General features: G+C 42.9%; 1 protein-coding gene across 1 annotated transcript in view; it reads left to right on the forward strand.

The window, feature by feature from the left end:
* The window catches only part of PPP1CC (protein phosphatase 1 catalytic subunit gamma), a 56,909-nt gene extending 50,757 nt beyond the window's left edge, over window positions 1–6,152 (forward strand). Inside the window, exon 7 of the mRNA XM_077292774.1 lies at window positions 5,165–6,152. Coding sequence (XP_077148889.1) covers window positions 5,165–5,254 — 90 coding nt within the window. The 3' untranslated portion in view covers window positions 5,255–6,152. The remainder of the gene's footprint in view (window positions 1–5,164) is intronic.
* Window positions 6,153–13,655: the final 7,503 nt, after the last annotated feature.

Raw genomic sequence — 13,655 nt, forward strand, 5'->3', positions numbered from 1 at the left:
TACCAAGGGTAACAGGAGAAAATGGACCCCCAAAGTTGTTGTATAATTTGTCCTGAGTACGCTGATACCCCATATGTGGGGGTAAACCATTGTTTGGGCGCATGGCAGAGCTTGGAAGGGAAGGAGCGCCATTTGACTTTTCAATGCAAAATTGACTGGAATTGAGATGGGACGCCATGTTGCGTTTGGAGAGCCCCTGATGTGCCTAAACATTGAAACTCCCTACAAGTGACACCATTTTGGAAAGTAGACCCCCTAAGGAACTTATCTAGATGTGTGGTGAGCACTTTGACCCACCAAGTGCTTCACAGAAGTTTATAATGCAGAGCCGTAAAAATAAAAAATCATATTTTTTCACAAAAATGATCTTTTCGCCCCCAATTTTTTATTTTCCCAAGGGTAAGAGAAGAAATTGGACCCCAAAAAATGTTGTGCAATTTGTCCTGAGTACGCTGATACCCCATATGTGGGTGTAAACCATTGTTTGGGCGCATGGCAGAGCTTGGAAGGGAAGGAGCGCCATTTGACTTTTCAATGCAAAATTGACTGGAATTGAGATGGGACGCCATGTTGCGTTTGGAGAGCCCCTGATGTGCCTAAACATTGAAACTCCCTACAAGTGACACCATTTTGGAAAGTAGACCCCCTAAGGAACTTATCTAGATGTGTGGTGAGCACTTTGACCCACCAAGTGCTTCACAGAAGTTTATAATGCAGAGCCGTAAAAATAAAAAATCATATTTTTTCACAAAAATGATCTTTTCGCCCCCAATTTTTTATTTTCCCAAGGGTAAGAGAAGAAATTGGACCGCAAAAAATGTTGTGCAATTTGTCCTGAGTACGCTGATACCCCATATGTGGGTGTAAACCATTGTTTGGGCGCATGGCAGAGCTTGGAAGGGAAGGAGCGCCATTTGACTTTTCAATGCAAAATTGACTGGAATTGAGATGGGACGCCATGTTGCGTTTGGAGAGCCCCTGATGTGCCTAAACATTGAAACTCCCTACAAGTGACACCATTTTGGAAAGTAGACCCCCTAAGGAACTTATCTAGATGTGTTTTGAGAGCTTTGAACCCCCAAGTGTTTCACTACAGATTATAACGCAGAGCCGTGAAAATAATTTTTTTTTTTTTTTCTCAAAAATGATTTTTTAGCCCCCAGCTTTGTATTTTTACAAGGGTAACAGAATAAATTGGACCCCAAAATTTGTTTTCCAATTTGTCCTGAGTACGCTGATACCCCATATGTGGGGGGGAACCACTGTTTGGGCGCATGACAGAGCTCGGAAGGGAAGGAGCGCCATTTGGAATGCAGACTTAAATGGATTGGTCAGCAGCCGTCACGTTGCATTTGCAGAGCCCCTGATGTACCCAAACAGTACAAACCCCCCACAAGTGACCCCATATTGGAAACTAGACCTCCCAAGGAACTTATCTAGATGTGTTTTGAGAACTTTGAACCCCCAAGTGTTTCACTAAAGTTTATAGCGCAAATCCGTGAAAATAAAAATTCTTTTTTTTTTTCACAAAAATGATTTTTTAGCCCCCAGTTTTGTATTTTCACAAGGGTAACAGGATAAATTGGACCCCAAAAGTTGTTGTCCAATTTGTCCTGAGTACGCTGATACCCCATATGTGGGGGGGAACCACTGTTTGGGTGCATGACAGAGCTCGGAAGGGAAGGAGCACCATTTGGAATGCAGCCTTAAATGGATTGGTCTGCAGGCGTCACGTTGCATTTGCAGAGCCCCTGATGTACCCAAACAGTACAAACCCCCCACAAGTGACCCCATATTGGAAACTAGACCTCCAAAGGAACTTATCTAGATGTGTTGTGAGAACTTTGAACCCCCAAGTGTTTCACTACAGTTTATAACGCAGAGCCGTGAAAATAAAACATCTTTTTTTTCCCACAAAAATGATTTTTAGCCCCCCAAATTTTTATTTTCCTAAGGATAACAAGAGAGCTTGGACCCCAGAAGTTGTTGTTCAATTTGTCCCGAGTACGCTGATAACACATATGTTGGGGTAAACCCCTTTTTGGGCGCACGGGAGAGCTCGGAAGGGAAGGAGCACTGTTTTACTTTTTCAACGCAGAATTGGCTGGAATTGAGATTGGACGCCATGTCGCGCTTGGAGAGCCCCTGATGTGCCTGGACAGTGGAAACTCCCCAATTCTACCTGAAACCCTAACCCAAACACACCCCTAACCCTAATCCCAACGGTAACCCTAACCACACCCCTAGCCCTGACACACCCATAATTCTAATCCCAACCCTAATCCAAACGTAAATGTAATCCAAACCCTAACCCTAACTTTAGCCCCAACCTTAACTTTAGCCCCAACCCTAACTTTAGCCCCAACCCTAACTTTACCTCCAACCCTAGCCCTAACCCTAACCCTACCCCTACCCCTAAACGTGACTGAAATACGTGGCACTGAAATACGTGGCACTGAAATACGTGGCACTGAAATACGTGGCACTGAAATACGTGGCACTGAAATACGTGGCACTTAAATACGTGGCACTTAAATTCGTGGCACTGAAATACGTGGCACTGAAATACGTGGCACTGAAATACGTGGCACTTAAATACGTGGCACTGAAATATGTGATACGTGGCACTTAAATACGTGGCACTGAAACACGTGGCACTGAAACACGTGGCACTGAAATACGTGATACGTGGCACTGAAATACGTGGCACTGAAATACGTGGCACTGAAATACGTGGCACTGAAATACGTGGCACTGAAATACGTGGCACTGAAATATGTGATACGTGGCACTTAAATACGTGGCACTGAAACACGTGGCACTGAAATACGTGATACATGGCACTGAAATACGTGGCACTGAAATACGTGGCACTGAAATACGTGGCACTGAAACACGTGCAACTGAAATACGTGGTACTAAAATATGTGGCACTGAAATACGTGATACGTGGCACTGAAATACGTGGCACTGAAACACGTGGCACTGAAATATGTGATACGTTGCCCTGAAATACATGGCACTGAAATACGTGGCACTGAAATACGTGGCACTGAAATACGTGGCACTGAAATACGTGGCACTGAAATACGTGGCACTGAAATACGTGGCACTATGACTGTCAGAAAATGTTCATTAAACGGTTAGGGGTGAGGTTAGGGGTAGAGTTAGGGTTAGGGTTTGGATCCCTTTATCACAATGATGGTGGTGGGTGGCTTTTCAGTGTGTTTTCTGTTTTTTTTTCGATAAAAATGCATGCGTTTTTAACGCAAACAAACGCATGTGCTTAAAAACGCAAGAAAATACTGCAGGTTGTATTTCTGAAAATTAACGCATGCAGAAAAATCCGCATGCGTTTGAAAACGCGACCAAACGTGTACAAAAAAAACGCATGCGTTTTCAATGTTAAATATAGGGAAAAAACGCATGCGTTTTTTTGTGCAAAAAACGCTGCAGACAAAAACGCAAGTGTGAAACCAGCGACGCTTTTTATAGCAAAAAAGTTTTTGCGTCTCCACATTTTGAGAGCTATAATTTTTCCACATTTTGCTCCACAGAGTCATGTGAGGTCTTGTTTTTTGCGGGACGAGTTGACGTTTTTATTGGTAACATTTTCAGACACGTGACCGTTTTTGATCGCTTTTTATTCCGATTTTTGTGAGGCAGAATGACCAAAAACCAGCAATTCCTGAATTTCTTTTGGGAGAGGCGTTTATACCGTTCCGCGTTTGGTAAAATTGATAAAGCAGTTTTATTCTTCGGGTCAGTACGATTACAGCGATATCTCATTTATATCATTTTTTTATGTTTTGGCGCTTTTATACGATAAAAACTATTTTATAGAAAAAATAATTATTTTGGTATCGCTTTATTCTCAGGACTATAACTTTTTTATTTTTTTGCTGATGATGCTGTGTGGCGGCTTGTTTTTTGCAGGACAAGATGACGTTTTCAGTGGTACCATGGTTATTTATATATGTCTTTTTGATCGCGTGTTATTCCACTTTTTGTTCGGCGGTATGGTAATAAAGCGTTGTTTTTTGCCTCGTTTTTTTTTTTTTTTTCTTACGGTGTTTACTGAAGGGGTTAACTAGTGGGGCAGTTTTATAGGTGGGGTCGTTACGGACGCGGCGATACTAAACATGTGTACTTTTATTGTTTTTTTTTTTTATTTAGATAAAGAAATGTATTTATGGGAATAATATTTTTTTTTTTTTTCATTATTTTGGAATATTTTTTTTTATTTTTTTTTACACATTTGGAAATTTTTTTTTTTACTTTTTTACTTTGCCCCAGGGGGGGACAATACAGATCGGTGATCTGTCAGTTTGCATAGCACTCTGACAGATCACCGATCTGCGAGAAGTGCAGGCTGCTTCACAGTGCCTGCTCTGAGCAGGCTTCTGTGAAGCCACCTCCCTCCCTGCAGGACCCGGATCCGCGGCCATCTTGGATCCGGGTCTGGGAGCTGCAGGGAGGGAGGTAAGACCCTCGCAGCAACGCGATCACATCGCGTTGCTGCGGGGGGCTCAGGGAAGCCCGCAGGGAGCCCCCTCCCTGCGCGATGCTTCCCTGCACCGCCGGCACATCGCGATCATGTTTGATCGCGGTGTGCCGGGGGTTAATGTGCCGGGAGCGGTCCGTGACCGCTCCTGGCACATAGTGCCGGATGTCAGCTGCGATATGCAGCCGACACCCGGCCGCGATCGGCCGCGCTCCCCCCGTGAGCGCGGCCGATCGGCTATGACGTACTATCCCGTCGGCGGTCATGGGGGCCCACCCCACCTCGACGGGATAGTACGTCGGATGTCAGGAAGGGGTTAACATAAATTATAATGTGCCAGGAAAAAACAATCTCAAAATCACTGATCCGTTGAAGATTTCCAGAGTTATTACCACATAAAGTGACAGTGGTCAGATTTAAAACATTTGGCCCGGTCACTAAGGGGTTAAAGGTTTTTTTTGGGGTGGGGGGAGTTTTTGGATGCTGCCAGGACACAGCAGCTCCATCACTTGTATAATGGTCAGGTACTGCAGATTCACCCCTTTAAATATTATTATTATTTATTAATATAGAGCCATTTATTCCATGGCGCTCAAGATGTGGCATGTGAAATTGGTTTAGATTCTTGGTGCATATTTATTCCTTTTTTTTTTTTGCCAGATTCTTAAACCTGCAGAGAAAAAGAAGAACAATGCAAGCAGACCAGTTACACCACCTCGAGGCGTGATAACGAAGCAGGCAAAGAAATGAGTGTCCTTCTCTCCTTGGACTTGTATTATAGTATATAATCACTTTTTTTATTTTAAATTGTGTAATGTGTACTGGTCCGCTCCATCCATCTAGATGTTGGTGGCTCCTTTTCTCTACCTTTTTTTTTTGTTCTGCTTCCTTTTTAATGAATTGTATTTGCTACTACGTTCACTATTTTTCTTTCCTTTTTCTGTCTAAAAGCACATACTGTTTTGCTCCTAATATGGTTTCCTTTATGCCAGTGTTACTGTACACTCCAGGTCTTTATCTTTAATTCATGTAGCTTTGTACAATTCATATTAACTGTAAATGCTCGTTTACTACTTTAGTACTTAAAGAGGGCACTCAATGGCTGGTGAGACGAGGAATGTCACTGCTATAAGTTTCATTGTTTATACAAACCACTGTGAAGATTTTTTTTTTTTTACTTGTTTTAAAGGGATATTCTTTTAAAAGTTATGTCCACAATTGTATAGCCATTTTCAATATTGAAAAAAAAAATCTCCCTTGACTTTGCCAGCATCACTGGTTTGATGTATATTTAATTAAAGCACATTTTCCCGTACTGTATTCTTTAACTGAAATTAAAGCCATTATTTTAACTGTTGTGTTCCATTTCCTAAAATTAGCATCTGTATCGCTCATGTCTTCCACGGCAGTGACGTTTGACTTGCGTCTGTAGTGTTTGCATGGTTACTGAAAAATAAAGAAAGAATGGTTACGAAGACATACAATGCACTTCCTAATGGCATTACAAAATGAGGACTGGTTTTGATATGGCCCTAAAAAGTAAAGTTACCACTCGCTGAGATATTGGAATTAGTACCGTATATGCCAAAGTTGTCACTTTAATGTTTACCAGCCTTTTTTATTTCTTAATAAAAAAAACTTTGCTTGAGCCAGATGTATAGTATATTTATTTGGTAGGTTTTCATGCTTTAGTTAGTTTTTCTCATTCAGCAGTTACAAATAAAAATGCCAAAATAAAACCAACCTTTACGTAGTAACCTCTAGGGTAAGAATGAGTAGGTTACACATTTAAAAGCACTGCCGTCTACTCGCTGGCTAAGATTCCACCTAATAGCCACATGTCTCTCCTGTGCTTTGTCTGTTTCATAGACTTGTACACAGCTTCCTCCATTCATGTGTGGTTAGCATGCCTTTGTCTTTCTAAGGCTACGTTCACATTTGCGTTCTACGCCGCAGCGTCGCCGCATGCGTCATGCACCCCTATATTTAACATGGGGGCGCATGGACATGCGTTGCATTTGCGTTTTGTGATGCATGTGTCGCTGTGGTGCATGCGTCAGGGCGCAGAGAACGCAGCAAGTTGCAGTTTTTTCTGCGCCCAAAACCATGCAAAAATGGACGCATGTGTCAAAAAACGCTGCGTTGTGCATGCGTTCACATTTGCGTTGTGCGTTGCGTCGCTGACGCTGCGGCGCACAACGCAAATGTGAACGTAGCCTTATTGAAGCCTACACCATCTTTGTAGACTTGGGCACTGGGCCCCTGTTCTGATAAGTAGAGGCTCAAGAGATGTGAAACTGACCTATTAGGAACTTATGGTAACAATTGTGGAGATATACTAGTTGTCACTTCTTGAGTTGGTCTCTGCAGTTCATGGTGATGTGGACATTGTTCTTGATTAAAAATGCTAAGAAAATTGAGTGTGGTTTCTGAAGAGAAATTGTCAAGCAGTAAGGTTGCATTAACACATTTTTGTGTCATGGTCTCCTGACCCAAACATAAGCACTTCAGAGCCATAAATGAGGCTGTCAAGTTCAGGTCAGGAGGAAACCCGTGACCAGAACGTGCATAATGGTCTATGCAGAGGCTGGATTCACACTCGCAGGAGAACCCAGAACAGTTGTCGTCTTTCTCTGCCTGAACAATGCAGTTTAGATGGAGCGAATGCCTGTCGCCTGTCTGCTGTGCTTGAGCCATAGCAAGCAGCCAACTGATCCCATGCCATTAGCACCTCTCATCTTCCAATTCAGAAGCAAGAGGCACTGAATAACTCCTTTTAAAGTGTAGCTGTACATTCAAGTGACTTTTCAAAATATTTGTTTCCTTGTGTGTGTATGTGGAATAACACTTTCTGGCCATTAACTAATTTGTATCCTATATTTTTAACAGTTCTCCACACTAGAAGCATCAGTAGATTCTCCTGGTGCTTTTGTGACTTTCCAACTTTTCTCCTTTCACCTCTGTAGGCTTTTATAGACACTAGACAGAGTTTTGAGAAAAATCAGTGCAAGGAGACCGTGTCTGGAGAAGGAAATAAACAGGATGGTGTCATGTGTTATATTCTTTGCATGAGGAGGCTCCACACTACTGGGATTAACAAGACCCTGAGTTACGTATAATTGTAGGTGCCCCACACACAGGGAAGGAAGGTGGTTGTATCTGCCCAGTGTCCAGGTGCGGGAACCCTAGTCAGTCTTAAAGGGCCATAGATGCATCAGTAGTGTTTTACTATGGAGAGAAGAGAAGGAAATCTCTTGCTGGTGCTGCTCAATGAATCTTGCATCTGCTCTGCAATATTGACATCTCTTCAGCAGTGCCATTAAACTAGGTTACACGGCAACATGTATCGCAGAAAAGCAAGTTTCTGAAAAGTTGTGTGGCAAAAACATTTGTGCAGCTTGTTTGTGACTTTCTGACAACTGGAGCAGCACATCCACGTTGAACTTTCCTCCCACCTCTCATCTAACTAACGACCTACTTACAGCCAAAGCTAACAGGCAATTCTCTATACTCCTCCTTCTAGACCTGTCCTCTGCTTTTGACACAGTTGACTACTGACTCCTACTACAGATCCTCTCTTTCTTTGGCATCAAACACCTTGCCCTATCCTGGATCTTCTCCTACCTTTCCAACTGCACATTCAGCGTTTCCCACACTATCTCCCACTCTCTCTCTGTTGGAGTCCCCCAAGGCTCTGTTCTAGTACTTGCAAATTCTAGGATTTCATCAGCTCACCGAATCAGACGTATTTTAAGTCCAATTCTCAGTAGATATTTGCATGAGCTGGACAAGTGAGTGATCTGTTCAATGACCCCATCTCTTCTCAATCTATACTCTTGGCCTGGGACAACTCATAAAGTCCCATGGTTCCAGCACCACCTTTATGCTGAGTATACTCAGATCTACCTCTCTGGCCCAGACGTCACCTCTCTGCTGTCCAGAATCCTGGAGTGTCTATCAGCCATATCCTCCTCACTTCCTCAAACTCAATGTGGACAAATCTGAACTCATCATATTTCCTCCATCTTATAGATCTTCCTTACCTGACCTATCTATCACAATAAATGACATCACGCTTTCCCCCGTACCAGAAGTTCGCTGCCTTGGAGTTGCCCTTGACTCTGCCCTGTCCTTCAAACCGCACATCCAAGCTCCTTTCCACCTCCTGTCGCCTCCAGCTCAAAAATATCTCCAGAATCCGTCCTTTCCTCAACCCTCAATCTACTAAAATGCTTGTGCATGCCCTCATCATCTCCCACCTCGACTACTGCAACATCCTTTTCTGTGGCCTCCCTGCTTAACACTCTTGCACCTCTCGAATCCATCCTTAACTCTGCTGCCCAACTAATACATCTCTCTCCTTGCTACTCCTCCGCTTCTCTCCTATGCAAATCTTTTCACTGGCTCCCATTCCCTCAGAGTATCCAGTTCAAATTACTTGGGCTATGTGCCCACGTTGTGGATTGGTGTGCGGATTTTTCCGCACTGTTTTTGAAAAATCTGCAGGTAAACCGCACTGTGGATTACCCACGGATTTACCGCTGTTTTTCTGCAGATTCCACCTGCGGTTTTACATCTGCGGATTCTTATTGAGGAGCAGGTGTAAACCGCTGTGGAATCCGCACAAAGAAGTGACATGCTGCGGAAAAAAACACCGTTGCGTTTCCGCCCGTTTCTTTCTGCAGCTTGTGCACTGTGGATTTTGTTTTCCATAGGTTTACAACGCATGGCAAACAGTTGCAGATCCGCAGCGTCAAATCCGCTGCGGATACGCAGCAAAATCCGCAACGTGTGCACATAGCCTAATACTGACCTACAAAGCCATCCATAACCTGTCTCCTCCATATATCTCTTACCTAATCTGCCGATATCTTCCCTCATGTAATCTCCGGTCCTCCCAAGACCTCCTTCTCTCCCCCACACTTAATCGCTCCTCACCCAACCGCCTCCAAGACTTCTACTGAATATCCTCCATCCTCTGGAATTCTGTGCCCCAACACGTCCGACTATCAACCACATTCGGATCCTTCAGATGGAACCTGAAAACCCACCTCTTCAGGAAAGCCTACAGCCTGTACTGACCCTGCTGCCTCCTCATCACTACCGAAGCTACCGCCTCACCAACACCAAAGCTGCCATTATCTTCCAACCTATTGTCTCCTCCACAATCCTGTAGAATTTAAGCCCACAAGGGCAAGGTCCTCTCCCCTCTGTATCAGTCTGTTATTGTAAGTCTGTTTTCTGTAATTTGTATGGAACCCCTTCTCATGTACAGCACCATGGAATCAGTGGTGCTATATAAATAATAATACTTTAGAGCTGTAATTTTGCTGTAGATAAAACAGCCAAGTAGCAGGTAAATCTTGCACTGAAGTCAGCCAACTGTTGTGTGCAACTTACAGCCAGCAACAAAAACATCCAATACCCTAGGAAACCATTGTGACTCAGTTGCAGGTTGCAATGCTACACCATAGGAAATTATTACATCCCAAGTGGCAATTTTAGTGTTGCGTGACACATCGCCGTGTAGTCTTGGCTTTAAAGCATGGTTTGTTTGGTTTTTTGTTTTTTTTTTTATTGCTGGAGTAGTGCTACTCTGTTCCCTGCCCCTAGTATTATACTTGTCATCCGCCGTCTCCAGCTTTTCCCAGTGCCATTCTGGTCCTGCGACGCCATCTTGTGACAACAACTTCTGACTGACCAGATGTCAGAGGTAATAGTTGTTGTAAGCTCTCATTGTACGTCTATGAAAGCCTCATTCTGGCTTTCATGGACTTGCACGGAGTTTTGACTTCTGGATCGCCCAGCAAACACTGGAAGTTCAGAAGATAGCTTCCAGGCATGCACAGTGCGCTTTAGAAGCCCCACTGACAAGTAAAAGCCCTAATTAGCATAGATTATGGGGACAATATACGGTAAATGCTTTTTTTTTTTTTTTTTTTTTTTAACCTAAATTATACCTATAAATGTTATACAGGGATGGTTAGGCATGGAACTTACTGATACATAAGTGAATGATGCTCTGTTTGGGGACCTGACAGAGGTTCCCTTTAAGAAACCTCGTTATCTTCACTCGCTGATTTAACATGTACAGTTAGAGCCATAGATGATAACACAAGAAGAAATTTCCGCTTATCCAAATGCATGGAACGTATTGATGGAAATATCAGTCGTATCTTTTTCTGTGGAATTTCAAATGGCATAGTGGTAAATGGTCACTGTTGTTTCAAGAAAGTTTGCGATAGACGAGTGGCGAACTTCCCAAAATTGGCAGCTGTGTGTGCTTATCTGCATAGCGGCTGTGTTCAGATGCTGCCTAAGCTGATGGACTAGACTTGTGCATGTTTTGGTGTGTTATTTTTTTTTTCACCCCTTATCCTTTTTTTAGGCTACGTTTCCACAATCCGCTTTTGGTGAGTTTTCAACGTTGCATATTTTCTGTAGCATTTTTTTTTAAATACGCAGTGTAAAAAACCACCAAAAGCTCGTCATGGGAACCTAGCCTAGCGCACATGAACTTATTTATACAATTGGTTTTAAGAAACTAATATGTTGGCAGAGAAATCTGCTTCTTTTTCCACCCATCATCCACACTGAAAGCTTCTTGTGCTGGTAGACAAGATACATTTTGAGCTGTTTTCAGATTACAAAGCCTATTCAACACTATGGAGAGGTGACACAGCAGGAGAAACAGATCTGTGCTGCATCTTCTCTAGCAAAACATGTCACCCCAGTGTTGGATTCACAGCTACATTGATCAGTACCGCTGAATAAATGTCCACCATGCTGCTTTTGTCTGTGCTTCATCCAGAGTAAGAACTGCAGACATACATTTCTTTATGTACTGTACTGTGTAGGGCAGACATGGACTATTTTCACACATGAGGTTTTTTGCATCAGGCACAATCCGGCGAATGTTGGAAAAACTGGATCCGGCGCAGATTGCGAAAAACTGATGCGACGGATCCGTTTTTTCGACGGATCCTGCTAGCATATCTAGATTATTGGAAAGAAAAAAATTTGGAGCATGCTCAGTTTAAAAAGCCGGAATCTGTCATTTGCCGGAATCTGTCATTTTCCGGATCCGGCACCTTCCGGCTCCTATAGGCTTCCATTCTAGCAAACAGCCGGAAGCGTCGGAACCGGCGCTTCTGGCTTTTTCGCCGGAGACAATAAACGTTGCTATGTACGTTTTTTCAAGAAACCGGAAACGGCAGATTTGCCGGATCAAGTGAAAACCAGTCGAAACGCAACGTCATCAGGCGCAATCCGGCACTAATACAAGTCTATGGGGGAAAAAAACGGATCCGGCGGCAACATCCGTTTTTTTGAAAATTAGCCGGATTGAGCCTGATGTGTGAAAGTAGCCATAGTGGGTAGTGTCTACTCACTAGATCAAAGCTCAGAACTGGAAACTGCATACAGAGGGAACAGTCAGATGGCCGCATAAATTGGATCGCAGTGCATGGACTTGGTCGGTGGTCTCCCGACAAAAATGTGACAGCTCCATATATTTTTACGCAGCCGTCACGCTCGGATCGGGTAGAGTCGCGGGACAGTATGCCCTGTGTTCCAATCTCTGTCCGATTTATACAGCCGTCTGACTGTGCCCTTAAGTGTATCAGTGACCAGTAGTTAGCACATGTATAACAATCAGCAACTCAATCATCATGTCATTTAACAGAAAAAAGGAAGGAGTGTCAAACACAGCGATCAATCTTTTTGTGTCATATCCCTTCAATAAATATTGTGCAAAACAATTCACGTCATATATGAAAAGGATATAATAATCAAACCCACTAGTGACTATCCATAAAAAATATAACCGTAATGTCATTTTATAAAAAAAGGCTCCACACTGAACATTCCTGGTATCCACAACGTGCTCAGAATGGCCCCTGTCCTTGAGTGGTAAAGATCATGCATAGTGAAGAAAAGGAGGAGTTTAAAAAAAAAAAAAAAAAAAAAAGTCAAGTATAAACTTGCTGGGAAATTTCCCATCCATCATATCATTAGTGTTAGCGAAACAAAACAATTCTTCAGCGGCTACTTTAGAGGAGGATGTAAAGGGAGTTATAGCCCATGATTAAGCAATAAGTAACACCATGAGAATGTGGCATGAAGGGCTGTCACACAATGTGTCAAATGGAGCTTACAGCAAGATATATTAATAACAGTCTACATATTGTAGGAATCATACTCCATAAATATGACTCTATAGTACAATGTGGCCACTAGGGGTCTATACAGATAAATAAGACGGCAGGACTCCATACTGACAAAACTGTTAAACAATATAACCACTAGGTGACAGTGTAAGGTAAGTATGAGAGCAACAGACTCCCTTAAAGGGAATTGTTGTCTTAAAGGAAATTGATAGAAATAAAATACTAGGCAAAAAATACTGACGAAAATTAGACTCTTTGTCTATGCATGAAACACACTAAAAGCAGAAATGATTGGCAGCGTGATGTCCAGTTTCCAGCCGCTTTGTGGTCACAGTCAGTGGCCGGATAGGATCAGCCAAAGGGCCAGATGTGACCAGCTGGCTAAAGATTGTCTAAGGGTATGTGCACACGTTGCGGATCCGCAGCGTTTTTTTTCTGCGCAGAAACGCTGCAGATCCACAAGTGATTTACAGTACAATGTAAATCAATGTGGGAAAAAAAATGCTGCGATTTTTTTTTTTCTCACTCCGATATTAGCTGAGAAAAAAAATCGCAGATGAGATGTAACCCATTGAATAACATTGGTCCGAGTGCTTCCGTTTTTCTCGCAAATGAGTATGAGCACTTAAGCTATGTGCACACGTTCAGGAATGTCTGCAGAATTTTCCTGAGCAAAACCGGACTCCCTGAGCAGGAAATCCGCTGTTTTTTTTGTGCTTTTTCTTTTGCAGATTTTTCGAGTTTTTTTCTGGAGCTTCCCAATGCAATAGTATAGCGTCAAAATCACAAAAAATCCCCAAAATTAATGAACATGCTGCGTTTTTTTCCGCGATGCGTTTTTTTCGCTGAAAAAAATGGAGCATGGGCACAAAAATTGCGGAATTCATTAAAAATTGATGGGATGCTTAACCCCTTTCTGCCATTGGACGTACTATTCCGTCCATGTGGGGTGGGCCCTAATTCCCAAGGACGGAATAGTACGT

Source organism: Ranitomeya variabilis, chromosome 1 (genome assembly GCF_051348905.1).
Source record: "Ranitomeya variabilis isolate aRanVar5 chromosome 1, aRanVar5.hap1, whole genome shotgun sequence".
NCBI classification, from domain to species: Eukaryota; Metazoa; Chordata; class Amphibia; order Anura; family Dendrobatidae; genus Ranitomeya; species Ranitomeya variabilis.